This window comes from Drosophila kikkawai, chromosome X (genome assembly GCF_030179895.1).
Source record: "Drosophila kikkawai strain 14028-0561.14 chromosome X, DkikHiC1v2, whole genome shotgun sequence".
Lineage (NCBI taxonomy): Eukaryota > Metazoa > Arthropoda > Insecta > Diptera > Drosophilidae > Drosophila > Drosophila kikkawai.
Genome location: NC_091733.1, coordinates 13,778,727 through 13,795,658, shown reverse-complemented (window position 1 = coordinate 13,795,658; position 16,932 = coordinate 13,778,727). Strand labels below are relative to the sequence as shown.

Sequence of the window (16,932 nt, the reverse complement as noted above, 5' to 3'; positions counted from 1 at the left end):
CTGGCAACACTGGTCCCCCGAAAAGCCAGTTGACATTGAAGCTATCTTTAAAAAGTCGCCGGTTATATAGAACGAGGCTAATCGCAGTCGCCGCGCAGTTACGTTTAGGCAGCGAACGCAGGAGGAGATCCCAGACAAGATGGCCACAGCACTCAAGTTCGCAGCGAACCTCAACTTTCTGTTCACCGAGCGGGCGGCGACGATCGCCGAGCGCATACGGCTGGCCCACCAAAACGGCTTCCGGGCCGTGGAGATACCCTATCCGGAGGGCGAGACAAGCGCCGTGGTGGATGCCGTGCGGGAGACGGGCATTGTGGTCAGCCTGATTAACCTGGCCTTCGACAAGACCAGCGACCAGTTGCGCTTCGGCTCCACCAGTGTGCCCGGCGCCGAGACCCTGTTCCGCCAGCAGCTGGAGAGCACTATCGGTTTCGCCAAGCAGGTTAACTGCGGCAAGATTCATTTAACCGCCGGCCTCCTGCCCCCCGGCGGTCGGGAGAGCGACTACACGGCTACGTATACAGCCAATCTAAAGATCGCCGCCGATAGCCTCAAAGCCAGCGAGATGATCGGCGTGATAGAGCCAATTAACAAGTACGCCGTGCCCGGTTACTTCATGAACTCGTATGCCAAGGCAGCTGGCGTTCTTGGTGCTGTGGGTGCCGACAACCTGAAGCTACTGGCCGACATCTATCACCTGCAGCACCTGCATGGCAACGTGTCCAAGACGCTGGAGGAGTACAAGGGCCTGATTGGCCACTTCCAGATTGCCCAGGTTCCACACCGCCACGAACCGGACGTGGCCGGGGAGCTGGACTACGGCTATGTGTTCAAGGCCCTCCAGGAGTTTGGCTACCAGGACTGGGTGGGTTGCGAGTACAAGCCCAAGACGACGACCACCGAGGGTCTAAGCTGGGTGGCCAGGCTGGGCTATGCACTGTGATCGGGATTAATGCATTTTATATATTTAAAAAAAAAAAAAAAAGAGTTGTATTTACACATTTTACAAAACATAAAACAACAAAGGTTGAATTTACAATCGGATAACTTGTCATGTTTAGCCGCCGTGAAAAGGTCATGGAGTTGACCTACACAGACACGGCGGTTGGGAGACTCATTCCCGATTAGATAAGATTAGATTGCCTGGGATCCCTGGCTGTCACTCTCGCTCTGAAGCACCCGCTTGGCATATTCGGCGACATGGATTATGCCGTGTTCTGGCGAGGCTATGTGCAGGTTGTGGCCATTGCAAAACTTCGTGTTGATGTAGGGATTGTGCAGCTCGGCCACCAGGGTATGGCAGGCCGTGGAGGAGTCGCCCGTGGACTTGAGCATTTTCTGCAAAGCAAAAATAACAAGATAAATATTTAGATTAGCTATAAAAATGGTTAATTAACATAAGAAGAAGGGAGATGAGTCTGCGGTAACTGTTTTAAGGCAGCTCTTCTTGAAATTGAAATCAAAAAAGATTTAAGTTTAGGTTTTTTATGAGGAATTAGATGTTTGTATGTTTCCTAGAGGCCTGAGCTGGACAGTATCAGCAGTGGAAGTTTTCCATTTAGCGGTCTCATATCTTCTATTTTTTATACCCTTGCAGGGTATTATAATTTCAGTCAGAAGTTTGCAACGCAGTGAAGGAGACCTTTCCGACCCTATAAAGTATATATATTCTTGATCAGCATCAACAGCCGAGTCGATCTAGCCATGTCCGTCTGTCCGTCTGTCCGTCTGTCCGTCTGTCCGTCTGTCCATCTGTCCGTCTGTCTGTTTCTACGCAAACTAGTCCCTCAGTTTTAAAGCTATCTGAATGAAACTTTGCATATAGTCTTCTATATGCTCTCACTGCTATATATGTCGGAACGGGCCGGATCGGACGACTATATCATATAGCTGCCATACAAATGTTCGATATATTTTTAGAAAAAAAATTATAACTTTGCTGTTTTTCAACATTTTTGCACCATTTTTTTAGATATGGCCACTCTATATTATTTAAGAATTTTGGTAAAAATTTTATGAAAATCGGACGACTATATCTTATAGCTGCCATAGGAACGATCGGGAAATTAATCGAAAAAAAATTATAACTTCGTTGTTTTTCAACGTATTTTCATCTACTTTAAGTTATAAGCTTTTTTTATTATTCTAGAATTTTGGTATAAATTTTATAAAAATCGGACAACTATATCATATAGCTGCCATAGAAGCGATCGGCAAATGTATAAAATATGTAAAGCTGGGAATGTAAAACTGTAACTGTCAAACTGTAAACATAATAAGTATAGGTAAAATGTAATGAAACTCTGTTTTGTGAGTGTTTTCAGCATTTAAATCTATAATATAAACATCGAAACCAATCTGCAAGGGTATAAAAACTTCGGCGTGCCGAAGTTAGCTTCCTTTCTTGTTTTGTAATCATATATATGAAGTCAAAACCACAATGTTTTGGGTAGTCCCTGCGGTCAAGCCGAAGCTTGATAATTATGTTTTTAAAGTATTGACACAGATAAACCCATAAATAACCCACAGGTAGGTCATCCTCCCCCGCCCCGCTACTTACCATCCAAAACTCATTGCCGGGCAAGGCATTGCCATCCCAGGCATAGGACACCACCAGCAGCATGTTTTCCATCTCTGGACTAGCCAGTTTCGTGGCCGGATTCCTCTTTGATATCAACACACGTATTCCCTTCTCCGGATGCCCCTTGATCTTCACCAAGTTTCCATTGCGCAGATCGCCGCAATCGTTGATGGAGAACCAGGAGAAATGCACAATGCCCACATGGCTGAGCCTGCTGCCCAGCGTGCGCATGCGCTGCTCGAAAGTCTCCAGGAAGATGCGCTCCTGCTGGGGTGCCACCTTCCACACGCCCAGGCCGAAACCCACCACATGGACATAGGCCAACTTGTTGAGCAACTTGGCCCTCGCCTGAGCCTCCAGCAGCAGCAGGTCAAAGCTGATGGCATAGCGCCGCTTCATCACCAGATTGTCAAAGACATCCGCCTTGTTGCCCGAGCGACCGAAACGCTGGTTATCAATAGAGGCCTGGCCATGGAGCAGATCCCGGGTGGCATAGAAGCCACGCCAAAGCCGGCGGTAGTCCTCGGCTTTCGTGTTTGCCGGAGCATCCAGCGCCAGGCCGTAGCCCTTTTCTCGGGTGTTTTGGGTGCGCGCTATTACAATATCCTGGAATTCCATAAGATTGCGACGCGACAGGCGGGCTCCAATCATGCCCACAATGACGCCGCTTGGCTCTAAAGTCTGTGAGCCTCTGGCCACGCGCCCGCAGTTGGCACGCTCGCCCTCGTTGATGAACTCGGTGTGCGAGCTGACGGACAGCAGGGCGGACAGCTTGACATCATCGTAGCTGAGGACGTTGGCCAGGACCAGCGGTGGATGCTCCTCCAGTGTGCCAATGCTCTCAAAGCCGCTGGCTCCCTTCTCGCCGCTTAGCAAGAGGTACTTGTCGTTGCGGGCAAAGAAGCTGGCGCAGCGCTTCTCCAGGAGACGCTGCACAAAGCAGCAGAGGGACAGGGGCTGGTAGATGGGCTTCTCCAAGGAGTTGCCTGTGTGCAGAGTAAGTCTTAGCTGGCTAAAGAGGAGGAGCAACAGCAGGAGACTCACCCCAGCGGCACTTGTGCTCCAAATACTGCAGGTAGAGGCCCAGAGTACGCTCATGTATCACCGGATAGACGGAGGCGATTTGCTCATTGATGCTGGCCAGCCTGTTGGTGCTCTGCCTCTTCACCCGGACACTCTCTACGCCGAACTTGGGCAAGGAATAAGCGTAAATTAAAGGTGATTTGTGGGCTGGCAAGGATTACCCACCTCGAGGGGAAAAGTCCTGGAGTTTTCCATTAACTTAGACGCCTCCTCTGGACCCGAAACTGGCTTCTTCACCTGCCGGCAATCCTGCAAAAGCTTGCGTCCGAAATCCGTCAGGGGTTGGGAATCCCCGGCCACAGGTGGCCAAACCTGGTCAACGTCAGCTCCGAATGTGGACATGTTAAAGATCCTAATTAAACTGAAGACCAATGATGTTTCACAAATGCTCTTGACTCTTGAATTTCACATTGTGATGTGGAATTTCGCAATTTTGTTTAATTTGGAAAATTGCAGTATTTCTTATTTTGTTTTGAAGCCTTTCCAGTGTGACCGCCAGTCAAAGCGGTATTTATCAGTATTTTCCACAATACGCTTACGGTGTGGCAACACCGGCCACTCTCGACCAGGTGGCAACTGTGTGACTGTGTGAAAAATTGCAATTTTTTTCCATTTAACACACACACACAGGCGCAACACACACGCAAGCAGTAGCGCGCAGCGAGAGGAGCAAAACGCCGCAGAAAAACGCCCATCAATTTCCTCGAGCGGACCGTAAGCGGTTAGGAAAGCGAACGGACACCAAGCAGGATTGGGACAGGACGGCCAAATCGCCGCCGCCACAGCCACCGACGAGCCACAGCGACGACATTCCAGGAGTGGAGAGGCGGGGCAGCCCGAGCGAGAGCCAGCAGCAGCAGAAGCAGAAGAGGAAGAAGAAGCCGATTCGAGATTATCAATTATGAATTTCCTGGGCTTTGGCCAGTCAGCGGACATTGAGATAGTCTTTGATGGAGCCGAGCACAAGACAGCGGAGGTCAAGGGCGAGGATGGCAAGGTGGAGAAGATGCTGCTCTTCTACGACGGCGAAACGGTGTCCGGCAAGGTGCGTTTAAGAGTTGTCCATTCTCTCAACGAAGGGGAAATCTCCTTACCCTTATCATACCCAGCGTCCGCATCCGTTTCCGTTTCCCCCATTCTCATGTCTCTCCCTTTGTTTCCCCTCTTTCCTCCGGCTTTTATCTAGGTGAACGTGACCCTGAAGAAGCCGGGCAACAAGCTGGAGCACCAGGGCATCAAGATCGAGTTCATTGGCCAGATCGAGCTGTTCTATGACCGCGGCAACCATCACGAGTTCAAGTGTTTGGCCAAGGCCCTGGCCCGGCCCGGTGATCTCATCCAGAACAACAGCTATCCGTTCGACTTTCCCAATGTGGAGAAACAGTTTGAGGTCTATGCGGGCTCCAATGTGCGACTAAGGTACTTCCTGCGCGCCACCATCGTCCGTCGGATCAGCGACATTACCAAGGAGGTGGACATTGCGGTGCATACGCTGTGCAGCTACCCGGAGATGAACAACCCCATCAAGATGGAGGTGGGCATCGAGGATTGCCTGCACATCGAGTTTGAGTACAACAAGAGCAAGTATCATCTGCGGGACACGATCATTGGCAAAATCTACTTCCTGCTTGTGCGCATCAAGATCAAGCACATGGAGATAGCCATCATCAAGCGGGAGAGCACCGGCACCGGGCCCACCATGTTCAATGAGAACGAGACCATAGCCAAGTACGAGATCATGGACGGGGCGCCGGTTAAGGGTGAGAGCATACCCATTCGTGTGTTCCTAGCCGGCTACAATCTCACGCCCACCATGCGGGACATTAACAAGAAATTCTCGGTCAAGTATTTCCTCAATCTGGTGCTAATGGACACCGAGGATCGGCGCTACTTCAAGCAGCAGGAGATTACGCTGTGGCGCAAGGCGGATATTCCACGTTACCACAGCGCCCAGCAGCAGCAACAGCATCATCAACAGCACCAGCATGTGCCGCTGCATGCGCCGCCGCATCTGGTCAGCGGTCCGGCAGCCCCCACGGTGGCCCACTCCCTGATCAGCTCCAGCAGTGGCGAGGCGGGCGGAGCACCTGCCCCGGCCGGTTCCGGATCCGAGTCCAAGATGGGCCTGTTCACCAGAGAGAGCCCGAATCAGGAGTTTAGCCAGCAGCAGCTGGACTCGCCGCCGCTGACGCCCAGTGAGCGTAACGAGGAGCCAACGCCTGCGACAGCCTCAGCCGTTACCGCCGCGTCATCTGCCCCAGAACCGACCCCCGAGCGGGGCATGGGCGATGGTGCTGCAGCGGCCACCACAAGTGTCTCGCCAGTGGCCATGCTTTCCAGTTCGCCGCCGCCGCTGCTGCCAGGATCACCACACTCGGTGGAGCAGGTGCCGCAGAACGAGCTGGTGGAGGAGGAGGAGGAAGAGGATGCTGCTGGAGCTGCCACTACGAAAAAGGTGAGCGCCACGCCGCTGGCCGCCGATTGAGTGGGGGAGCTGGGGCAGTAGCCAGAGCAGAAGGAACTATTACGCATACAATATTCGTATACAGCAGCAGGAGCAGGAGCAGCAGCATCAGCAGCGGCAACAAAATATGCATATATCTATTTTTTTAAAGTTAATTTAAAATTGTTAAAAAATGTTTTATTGAGGTTATGCGCATCATTTACCAAAAGCAAAAAAACTAAACACAAACAAACAAAACCACAAAAAAACGCAAATGATAGTAACGAAATAACGAAATCGAAACCTAGGACAAATGAGAGAGAGCTATTGTATATCCAAATCTCTGGAGATCCAGAATCTCTGGGAGATACATTTTTGGTATTATTGATAAATGAGAAGCGAGAGCAGTTCATCCAGTCCGAAGCCAGTCAACTCCCCGATGACCTGACCATCATTCCCCGACTTTACCCGTTTTTTGGAAAATTTGATTTTTCAACTCAATGAAAAATGTTGAAATTACTTACTAAAAGTGAGAAGAAAAACAAAACCCTGAAATCAAAATGTGCATTAAACTAAAACGGATAACAGCAAATACAACTAAAAAAAAAAAAGCAAAACTTACACACTTGAAAAAATAAACCCCAAAAAACAAGAACAAGACATACAACCCTTAAATAATAAAGTTTTAGTCTAAAAATTACTAACAAATCGATGCTGGGAAGGTTCTGGATGGTTGGATGGATGCAAAGAGCCACGAATTACAATGTTACATGCCTTGCATATGTACATAACACAGTTCATATATGTCGGAGATATCCGTTATTTAATTTAACCGTAGTCGAGCCAGCGAGTTCTGTTCGCCTGCGCAGTCAAATCGAATCTGTCATCACGCCACTTTTCCTGTGGCCCTTTCACCTTTTCTTACTTTTCACTCAGATGTCATTCCTAGACAATCTCAAGCTGTCTCTCTCATTCTCTCCTATTGTTGCGACAGACGAACAGACCTCACTCAGTAACACTCCTGTTACCGACTCAACTGTCATTGCGCCTGCGCGCCAGCGACACCTACAGGGCTACCAATACCTGAGCATGCCGAATAACTCTGTTGCCATAGCAACAAGCTTTCCAAATTTGCACTTAGCAACCAACTCGCCGACACGGCCATCCTGACAATTCACGCGTCCTCGCGTGACGTGTCTTCTAATAGCTCTAAACATAACTGTCATTTATCATTCTCTCTTTTTTCTCTCTTTGGTCTCAACTTAACATTTCATTTTATCTGTTTTATTCATGTCAAATAAGCTTTACTTTTATTTCTTCTCGCCACTTCATTCTCTTCTCGTACCAAATCTGTATCTTCTTTCTCTGCTCGTACCACAACTCTTACTCAACATCTCTTCATCAATTTATACAGGCTCTTGCTGCACACTTTGCAACGCTCACACGCACCTCTTGCGTCACGGTCTCTCTGGACCCTCACAGCCTTATAAATGATTCCACCAACGAGTGCCTCAGTCGGCGATCTCTCGCTTACACTTCTAGTGTCTTCAAATGTTAGTTTGGCAGGATAACCTTTCGAAACCATAGAGTACAAGCTCTTTTCGTATTTCAAAAGGCTCCGCTTCACATATTCTGACCATAGGAATAAAGTAGGCCCCGTTTCATGTGATCCGACACGGCCTTCCTGACAAATCACACGTCCTCGTGTGTTAACTTTAAATCACAGTATTCTAAAATTTCGGTACTCGTTACATTTTATTGTCAACAAACATTTCATTAATTTTCTAAACATAAGTATTGAGGCATTTAGACAAAATAAGCATCTTGGTTTCATGATAACATAACAAATTACATCTTCATTTTAATCATAATTTACAATTCAGACTTCTCTAATTACATAGCTTTATCAACTGGTGTATTTCCTTTTACACCCACATACTGACCCCCGCCATAACAATTCCTTCTGTTATGGTGCGGTCTCCACTGACCCCCGCCATAACAATTCCTTCTGTTATGGTGCGGTCTCCACTGACCCCCGCCATAACAATTCCTTCTGTTATGGTGCGGTATATTGGTAGAACTATGTGTCTTGTGGAGTCCAAGTAGCTTTCATATGAATTGGAAACATTGGTTGGCGTACTATTATTCTAACATTTTTGGCATTATTTGCTCAGATGAGAGTTCGTAGTCTATACTGACTGCAAATGTAATCATTGCGGAAATAATTGAAATTAAGTGCATCATCGGTGGCCATACTTAAAATCGTATGATTTTAAAATATAGTATGTGGATTTATTTTTGTGTCCAGAATTCACGTGACTGATTTCAGGATTTATTGATATAGTTTATAAACAACTAAAGATAATTGAAATTAAATTGAGTTACAAAGAGGGGTTTTAAAAAAAAATACAGAGAGGTGTGAGGTAGTGTTGTCTGCCAGTAGTGTCCCTTAAATTTTGTTGGTTGATTATTAATCAAAGTTATAAATCCGTTATGTATTTGGGTTAAAAAAAAAAAAAAAAAATAGACTCAGCAAGATTTATCAATGTTGTTGGAAATGACTAAGTTTAAAGATTGTTGAAAGTTGTATAATGTGTAAAGCTCTAAAGTAGTCATCTGGCTGGATACCAGGACCGCAGAGGTGATGGCAAGATGCTCTTGGCGGGGTGCAACTTGCGGCGAACTGCACAGTTAGTAGTGCAATCAATGCAAGTCCTTAAGAGATGCCAATCGGACCCATCCTCTGGGCTTGATACCACCACATGACAGAGAAAAGTATAGACAAAGAAAAGTTTAAAGTTGTGTTATGCTGAGCTGTCGGTAAAATGGTGCAAAAGGAAGAGCACTAAGATTAAAGGCAAGATGAATTTAAAATGGAAGAGCTGTTAAGAATGAGAAAGGAAAGAAAAAAAAAGGATAAAGGAATGAAGATGGAAAATTAAGATGAAGAACGGCACCAAACAGAGCTGGATCCGAAGAGGACCCTTTGTCATTATAGAAAAGCTTGATGGTGGCCGATATGTTTTGAGATATTTGTCGAGTAAGCGAAATTTTAAGTAGTTGCCTGCGATGCCTGTTGAGGTAGATGCAGATGAATGCGAGAGATCGCCGACTGAGGCACTCGTAGGTACCATAAAATCAAAGCAAGAGATCTGTATTTTAAGATGGTTGAGGTAGTGCCATACACAGGGACTAAATTTGAATGATTGTGTGAAGCGTCGCTAAGGTGCGGCAAGAGTCCGGTACTGTGGTATGTGTGTGTGGTAGCCAGACGATTGAACTTGAGCAGAAGAGAGCGTGTACTCTAAACGGTGTGTTAAGGAATATCCTGCTAAGTTAATGTCTGATGGAATGCAAAATTGATATCCAAACTGTTGGGTTTGTGCGGAAGAGAGCGTGTACTCTATTGTCGTAAAAGATTATCCCGCCAAACCAACGTTTGAAGACACTAGCAGTGTAAGCTAATTGATATTGAAGAGTTATGTAGAGCAGTATGAGTAAAGAAGCTAAGTGATGATTATTGCGAAGTTATGGCAATGAAGGTTGAGGCCAATTTTATGTAGAACTAAGCAACACGAGGTCGTGTTATAGTCAGGAAGGCCGTGTCGGAGATTACCCTGAAATGTCAGTTGTAATTACTATTTGTAAGTCTCCAAGTGTATCGAATATGGAAATAAAGGAAGAGTAAAATAAGTAACAACGAGAGAATAGGAAGAGAACTTATTAAGAAAGAGCGTGGTGGGGAAAAAGAGAGTATTCCCTACCGAGTGTGGCGCAATGACGAGTAGAGAAGGACGAGAAAGTAGAGAAAGGGAAAAGTGCAAGTCAGAGATATCCGTTATTTAATTTAACCGTAGTCGAGCCAGCGAGTTCTGTTCGCCTGCGCAGTCAAATCGAATCTGTCATCACGCCACTTTTCCTGTGGCCCTTTCACCTTTTCTTACTTTTCACTCAGATGTCATTCCTAGACAATCTCAAGCTGTCTCTCTCATTCTCTCCTATTGTTGCGACAGACGAACAGACCTCACTCAGTAACACTCCTGTTACCGACTCAACTGTCATTGCGCCTGCGCGCCAGCGACACCTACAGGGCTACCAATACCTGAGCATGCCGAATAACTCTGTTGCCATAGCAACAAGCTTTCCAAATTTGCACTTAGCAACCAACTCGCCGACATATACATAATAAACACGAAATACGAAAATATATATACACACATATATACACTTAGAGAACCGCAATTAAACGAATAAAGGCGATGAGAGAGCGCTAAAGCTAAACACAAAATATATTTCGAGTTGAGTAAGGAAGGGTTTTTGGGGGTAAAGTGGTTTTTGTTAATTTTAAAATTAATTTTAATTTTATAAATCAATATAGACTGGGTTTTTTACTTTTTTTCATAGCAAAGTAAAAGCACTAAAACAGATTTCTAGACAAGTTAAAGCTTAGGATTCTGGTTCATTGATAAACCTCCTTAGAGGATCTTCTGCTATCCTAAAAATCCAACAATTCCAACCACTACATAATTTCCATTAAAAACCTATATTTATTCAACACAAAGCTGGGATTTAACAGTGCGCCTCTGAACATAAAGCTAGTCCCAGGCCTCCTTGATCTTAAGCTGGTTCAGTCGCTCCTCAATGGTCACGTGCGGCTTCATTTTGCGCAGCGTCTGCTCGTCCGTCCACTTGGCCACCAGCTTCTCGCGCTTCTGCAGCTCCTTGGCATGTCCCGAGGATTGTTCCTATAAGCATAAGACGTTATTAAATTATATTGTATTGGTTCTGTTTCAGCGGAGGACTCACCAGTGTCAGGTAGGGATGCCGGAGCAGCAGCATCACCTGCTCCTGGCGCTCGTACTCGCGGGTTAGTGTGTCCATTGCCCGCTGGCTAACCGGCTTGACCAGACGCCGCTTGCCACGGAATATGTGACCCGGCACGGTTTTCTTGAAGAAGTTGATCAACGTCACTCGCATTTCGTTTGGCTAAGCCTTTTAATTCTTAATTCATACAAAAAAAAACACAAAAATAATCAATTTATTTTAATTTCTGTTGCACAAGTTTGGGGCAAGTGTGACCGGGTCTCGTTAGGATTGCCATAGGCGAGAAATATACTAAAACTACTACTGGAGCATGGCCTCCAAGATGACGTCAAAAATACCAAGAGCGAAGATGAGCTAAATCTGAGTGGATTAGAAAATGAGTGAAAATAGTCACTCAGCTCAATTTAAAAATTTAAATGAAATTAAAGAATTAAAGATCAACAATGTTGTTTTTGTAAATAGGAGTTGTTGTACAACAGTTTTGTTGTTGTTGTGGGCAAAAAAAAAAAAAAAAACGAAAAGTAGGCTCTGAGAGCCTGGACTGACAAGAAGTAGTTCACTCAAAAATCCTAGTCTGAGCCGAACATTAAAGCTAAGCGAACGGAAATATTTTTATTCTATTTTGCTACAAAAAACCGTTCTTAGTCAAAAAATTTGGATTCAAAAAGTTGGTTAGAAAAAGGCATTTGGTCGCCAAGCTTATTTGTCTTTGAGATATAAAAACCCGAACTCACTGTAAAACTTGTTGAATTCGTTTGATCCGTGGAGTTTCAAGTTTATTAAACCTATTATGATGGCAAAGAATGTTTACTCACCAAAGGCAGAAAACCTGTCTCGACATGAGATACTGGCTTGGGTAAACGAAACTCTTCAGGCAAACATCAAGAAAATAGAGGAACTCTGCTCAGGTGAGTGTCGTCTAGAAAGCCTTCCTTTGAGCAGACCCACCTCCACGTCCCCTAACAGGTGCCGCGTACTGCGTTTTAATGGATAAACTGTTTCCCAACTCAGTACAGCTGAAAAGGGTCAAAATGGAAGCTAACCAGGAACACGAGTTCCTCAACAATTTTAAGATATTACAGGGGGGTTTTAAAAAGATGTCGGTAGAAAAGGTAATAATTTTAATGTATATATTATATATTTTTAATAAATTTTACTTAATTATTTATTTAATTATTTATTAGTTTATACCCATTGAGAGATTGGTTAAAGGTCAATTCACCGACAATTTGGAATTCTTGAAATGGTTTAAAAAATTCTATAATGCCAATGATAAAAGCAAGGATAATGCTTGTAGCGAGGTCCATGAAGGTGGGATTTTTAAAATCTATTTACATTTATAATTTAAAATATTGTCTGTTTAATCTACAGATACTAGCTTATTTCTAGACACATCCAAGAACGACTCCAACTTAATTCTAGACGAGACCAAGACCGACTCTAGCTTTGCGCTTGCAGGGACTGATCAGTACTTGGAAGAGGAGTCCGAGGCCCAGGGAGATGGCATGCCTGAACCTATGACAGAAGCCGACTTCAGCTTCACAACTGATCAGCCCTTGGAAGAGGAGGAGGAGGCCATGTCAAGTGAAGACGCTGGGCTTCAAATGACGAGTTCCATGCTCTTACTAGTTTGGATGGAGCGCGACTTTTACTATTCTAAATTGCGCAGAATCCAGGTTTTGTAGGTTGACTTGTTCTGGACTGGCCGGACCTGTGATCTAATCTACTAAATACCTTCCCTTTTAAGGTGTGGTGAATCTGAATGTCCTGAAGAGAAGGCGGTTTTGCAGCGCATTTTAGACATCGTGAAATCGTCTGCTGTAAGTAATTTTCTTGGGTTTAGGTTCAACCTTATTATTTTATTGCACATTTCAGCATGACTATGCACTGCCATATAGTTCTTCAGAGCAGGAAGAACAGGAAGAAAATTAAATATGAAACAAAATCTGGAAAAGCATGTTGAGCAGAAACAGAAGCAAGCAAACACTCAACGGTATTCATTTGTTGTCAACTGGAATTTATACCCCTAATTTACCCAAAATTTATATCGGTTTAAATACTAATTAAATTAAATGCTAAATAACAGAGTCGAAGGCCTTAGATGCTATGGCTCTTTACCCATAGTTAGCTTTTAGTTTAATACTTTTTGTTAGCTTTAGATAAATAAATAAATAAATAAATGCTAAATAACATGATTTTTGCAAACGCTAAGACTTGAAGCACAAATATAATGCCAAAACATGTCTTGTATTTCAAATATAGCGGGCTGTTAATAAAGTGTGACCGCATCAGTTGCCCAAACAAAATATACTAAAAAACTGCTGACAGGGATAGATATTTTTAGAACCCGCTCCAAAACGTACTCTTAACGTTAAATAATTTTTTAAAAAAATTTAACAAAATATTTAAACAAATGAACTAAACATTTATAGAATGCTTTCATGCTTTCATCAGCTTCAGCCACCTGGTCACACTGTTGGAACCGCGCACGTGTGAAGAAACCGAAGATCGCCGCCAGTCCAGCGATCCGGAGGAACAACGATAACCCATAGCCAAAATGGCAGACGCCGTGGAGGCCCTTTTCATCAGCACCGGCAGCGAGGACAACACAACATGCAGTGTCCAGGACCTGCGGACCGGTACCGATCTCATGCGCTACAAGGGCGGCGGCATTGCCCAGCACCACGGCCTGGCCATGATCAGTCTCAGCCATGTCTTTGCGGCAAATTCAGCCAAGCCCCTGATCCATGTCTGGCCCATCAACAAGCAGGAGCAGATGGCCAGCCTGCGGTTTGTGGTGCCCGGCAAGGTCAATGCTTTGGCCCTAACGCCCGACGGCTGCTTCCTGGCGGCGGGCATCCAGGAGAACATCTATCTGTGGCACATGAACACCGGCCGTATGCTAAACACCTTGTCCAAGCATTACCAAGCCATCACCTGCCTGCGATTCACCGACAATGGGGAGCACTTTATCAGCGGTGGCAAGGATGGCGCCGTGCTCGTCTGGGATTTGACCTTTGCTGCTGCTCCGTTGGACACGGGCAGCAGTGGGCAGGATAGTACTGAGCCACTGTACAGCTTCAATGATCACGGTTTGGCCGTAACGGATGTGTATTCGGGCTTGGGAGGCATCCGGTCGCACCTCTTCACCGTCTCCCTGGATCGCTGCTGCAACATTTATGACCTTCTTGGGGGCAGCCAGCTGCTAAGCGTAGTCTTTCCAGTGGCTCTGCACAGTGTAATTGTCAACCGGCTGGAGACGCATGTCTATGTGGGCTCCGGCGATGGCAAGGTGTACGTCTTTCATATGGAAAAGACGCCGCGCATGAAGGTTGGTTCTCAGATATATTCTGTGTCTTTCAGTTCAAATGAATTTCTGTTCCTTACCAGGAATACCACGTGGAGGAGGATGAGCTGCAGGCCTTTGTGGGTCACACTGCTGGCAAGGCCATCACCAGCTTGGCCTTGAATATGAGCTCCACATCACTGGTGTCCGGCGGCGAGGATAACCAGGTGTGCGTGTGGGATGTGGGCAGCCGACAGCTAATCAAAAGCTTGCCACAGACGGGCTCCGTGACGAACCTGTGCATCCGTCTGCTTACCCCCAGCGTGTTTCTGCCGGAGCACAAGCACACGCAGCCCTTTGCCGACACTCTGAAGCGTATGATTACGCCGCGAACCAAGGACGATTACATTGAATTGCTGGTCACCGAGGAGTACGCCAAGGGACGGAAATCCCCCGAGCCGGACCTCACGGAGTGTTACCCGGGCACGGATACGGAAATACTACGCAAGCTGATAGCGTCCATGTATATGAGCAAGTCCCAGAAAGACAAGGATGAGGGGGAGGCGGAGGAGGAGGAGCAGGATGAGTTGGAGGCAGAGGATGAGTCTGATGCGGAGGAAGACGAAATGGAAGTAGAAGACGAGGCAGCAAATGAAGAGCTGAGTAGAGACGATGTCCAGGTAGAAGGAGAGGATGAGGAAGACGATGTCGAGGCGGACGAAGAGGAAGAGGAGGCGGAAGAAGAGGAAGACGAGGACGCAGACCCTGACGAGTCCATGGAGAACTCTGCCTCTGCCAATGGCGTTGATGTCCAGAAGCTCCTCGAGGAGAATGCACGCCTCAAGGAGGAATCCAAGCGATTATTTGACATCGTGTTCCAGTACATCTCCACCAGCAATTCATCGTCCGCCAAGCCAGGCGACTCCGCCATCAAGACGAAGCGCAAGAAGCCGAGTCAGAACTAGTCCTTAGAGCTGCTTTCAATTACATTTACTTAGAGATTAGGAACCAATAATACATGATACAAAAAAAAACGAAACAATTGACGGGAATTGGGTGCTCAAAACAAACAAATAACTGGTGGCCAGGTGGCCAGGTGTCCCCTACTTGGCTTCGTTGCCCGACTTTTGCCCATCCATGTTGTCATCCTCCGGCTGCTCGGCATTGTCCTTCTCCTCGGCCAGCAGGCGACGTATTTCCCTGTTGGAGTCGAGGAGCTCGCGGAGCTGCGACATTATGTCGTCCGTGCGCTGCTCCACGGCATCTAGGGCGCAGCTCAGCTCGTCCAGACTTTGATTCACATCCTCCATCTCTGCAGGAGGCACCAAATAAGTGAGGCAATCCCAACGAGCGTTGCTCTCTGCCCAAAAAAAGACTTAAACTCACCCTGCAGATCGGCCTCTTGGACATTGGCGCTACCGGAGTCGCCGGAGGAGGTGGGATCGTGGTTGTTCTTCGGTGACATATTGCCTGGTGGACTGTCTGCCGTCGCCACTTGTGCTGGGTGATTCTTATATTCCAGTTTCAGCTGTTTTTTTTAATGTTTTTATTTGTAAACTCCTATTGTCACGGGACAGCAGCAGGGTTGCCAGATGTAACTTTGGATTTGGACCTAAAAAATCTCATAAAAGTTTAAATACCCCCCGAGAAATATCCCCCTAAATTAAATTATTTATTTTAATTTATGCTCTACGACGTAACATTACGAGGTTTTTAAAAAATTTGGAATAAAGAAAAGTTGGGGAATATCCCCTGATCTGGGAATACTGGGACAGCTAGAGATGGGAGAAACTTGCTATAATTTTAGTATTTTTTGCTTTGCTGTTGGTATTCTTGGTTTGGGGCTGAGCTTTGGTCCCTCTGCTGACATAACGTAACAACAAAAACAACTCGCAAATTAACAAAAATACAATGAACAAATGCCTTAAGTGCCAGCCCCACCACCGGCTATTGCTTACCCAAGTGAGTGTCCGCCTTAAGGGATCATCCCACGAATCCAATTCAATTTATTCTACCTGCATTCAAACAGCTAACGCGCTGCTATGCCGCCGCGGGGCCCGAGAAGTCGGCGCCCATCAGTGGTAACGGCGGCCTGGCCAACAAGCCCGACCCGCAGGACATAAAGTGTGACTACATTGGCCCACCGGATGCCCAGTCCAACCTGCGGCCCTATGTGCGTCACTATGACGACAGCGAGACGACGCTGGCGCGAAACCTGCGGCTCAAACGCAACGAGGTGGAGGCCTGGAATATGGACTTCTGGACGCGGCACAACAAGCGCTTCTATGAGGTAATGGTGGATAGAGTTCATACCTTGTTCGTCCCAATGCATGCCGTCTCTTTCTCTTTCGCTGGCACACAGGAAAAGGACGACTTTGTGCGCCTGCACAAGGAGAGCGGCACTGAGGAGGTCTCCGCCGACCAGATGAGCGAGTTCTATAAGACGTTCCTGGACAAGAACTGGCGCATTCACCTGATGTACAACATCTCCTGGTACCTCAAGAACTTTGATATCCTCACCTTGGCCGCCGGCGTGCAGCTGCAGCGTCTTGTGGCGCGTGCTAAACCACGATCGTAACTGTAGCATCGTAGCATCCTAGCTCGTAGACTTCCCTTTGTTTAATTGTTATTAAAGTCTAGAACATAAAGAATTCCGGAGTTTATGGAAGTGGGATGGGGGGTGGGGTGGGATTGAAACATACCCATTTTCCCCCA

At 46.3% G+C, this 16,932-nt stretch overlaps 8 protein-coding genes across 8 annotated transcripts; 5 read left to right on the top strand and 3 right to left on the bottom strand.

The window, feature by feature from the left end:
* Positions 1 to 15: 15 nt before the first annotated feature.
* Gip (hydroxypyruvate isomerase-like protein Gip) lies at positions 16 to 1,039 on the top strand. The gene has a single exon (XM_017173715.3). The coding sequence runs from the start codon at positions 140 to 142 to the stop codon at positions 941 to 943; it is 804 nt and encodes a 267-aa protein (XP_017029204.1). The 5' UTR covers positions 16 to 139; the 3' UTR covers positions 944 to 1,039.
* Positions 1,040 to 1,134: 95 nt separating this feature from the next.
* Positions 1,135 to 4,161, bottom strand: LOC108079389 (uncharacterized). The gene is made up of 4 exons (XM_017173713.3): positions 3,830 to 4,161; positions 3,626 to 3,770; positions 2,561 to 3,567; positions 1,135 to 1,338 (listed from the first exon to the last, which is right to left on the bottom strand). The coding sequence occupies exons 1-4, from the start codon at positions 4,004 to 4,006 to the stop codon at positions 1,135 to 1,137; spliced, it is 1,533 nt and encodes a 510-aa protein (XP_017029202.1). The 5' UTR covers positions 4,007 to 4,161.
* Positions 4,162 to 4,232: 71 nt separating this feature from the next.
* Vps26 (vacuolar protein sorting 26) lies at positions 4,233 to 6,815 on the top strand. The gene is made up of 2 exons (XM_017173784.3): positions 4,233 to 4,709; positions 4,851 to 6,815. The coding sequence occupies exons 1-2, from the start codon at positions 4,566 to 4,568 to the stop codon at positions 6,147 to 6,149; spliced, it is 1,443 nt and encodes a 480-aa protein (XP_017029273.1). The 5' UTR covers positions 4,233 to 4,565; the 3' UTR covers positions 6,150 to 6,815.
* Positions 6,816 to 10,634: 3,819 nt separating this feature from the next.
* Positions 10,635 to 11,206, bottom strand: LOC108079358 (large ribosomal subunit protein mL63). The gene is made up of 2 exons (XM_017173666.3): positions 10,914 to 11,206; positions 10,635 to 10,852 (listed from the first exon to the last, which is right to left on the bottom strand). Exons 1-2 carry the CDS (start codon positions 11,082 to 11,084, stop codon positions 10,703 to 10,705), a joined length of 321 nt encoding a protein of 106 aa, XP_017029155.1. The 5' UTR covers positions 11,085 to 11,206; the 3' UTR covers positions 10,635 to 10,702.
* Positions 11,207 to 11,488: 282 nt separating this feature from the next.
* LOC108079357 (microtubule-associated protein RP/EB family member 1) lies at positions 11,489 to 13,054 on the top strand. The gene is made up of 6 exons (XM_017173665.3): positions 11,489 to 11,839; positions 11,898 to 12,043; positions 12,116 to 12,242; positions 12,303 to 12,612; positions 12,679 to 12,751; positions 12,807 to 13,054. The coding sequence occupies exons 1-6, from the start codon at positions 11,722 to 11,724 to the stop codon at positions 12,861 to 12,863; spliced, it is 831 nt and encodes a 276-aa protein (XP_017029154.1). The 5' UTR covers positions 11,489 to 11,721; the 3' UTR covers positions 12,864 to 13,054.
* Positions 13,055 to 13,372: 318 nt separating this feature from the next.
* On the top strand, positions 13,373 to 15,198 carry LOC108079451 (WD repeat-containing protein 18). Its single transcript, XM_017173785.3, has 2 exons — positions 13,373 to 14,262; positions 14,322 to 15,198. The coding sequence occupies exons 1-2, from the start codon at positions 13,489 to 13,491 to the stop codon at positions 15,180 to 15,182; spliced, it is 1,635 nt and encodes a 544-aa protein (XP_017029274.1). The 5' UTR covers positions 13,373 to 13,488; the 3' UTR covers positions 15,183 to 15,198.
* LOC108079452 (UPF0184 protein CG14818) lies at positions 15,193 to 15,813 on the bottom strand. The gene is made up of 2 exons (XM_017173786.3): positions 15,604 to 15,813; positions 15,193 to 15,529 (listed from the first exon to the last, which is right to left on the bottom strand). The coding sequence occupies exons 1-2, from the start codon at positions 15,680 to 15,682 to the stop codon at positions 15,321 to 15,323; spliced, it is 288 nt and encodes a 95-aa protein (XP_017029275.1). The 5' UTR covers positions 15,683 to 15,813; the 3' UTR covers positions 15,193 to 15,320.
* A 215-nt stretch (positions 15,814 to 16,028) lies between these two features.
* On the top strand, positions 16,029 to 16,868 carry Coa8 (Cytochrome c oxidase assembly factor 8). Its single transcript, XM_017173667.3, has 3 exons — positions 16,029 to 16,179; positions 16,247 to 16,507; positions 16,580 to 16,868. The coding sequence occupies exons 1-3, from the start codon at positions 16,129 to 16,131 to the stop codon at positions 16,793 to 16,795; spliced, it is 528 nt and encodes a 175-aa protein (XP_017029156.1). The 5' UTR covers positions 16,029 to 16,128; the 3' UTR covers positions 16,796 to 16,868.
* Positions 16,869 to 16,932: the final 64 nt, after the last annotated feature.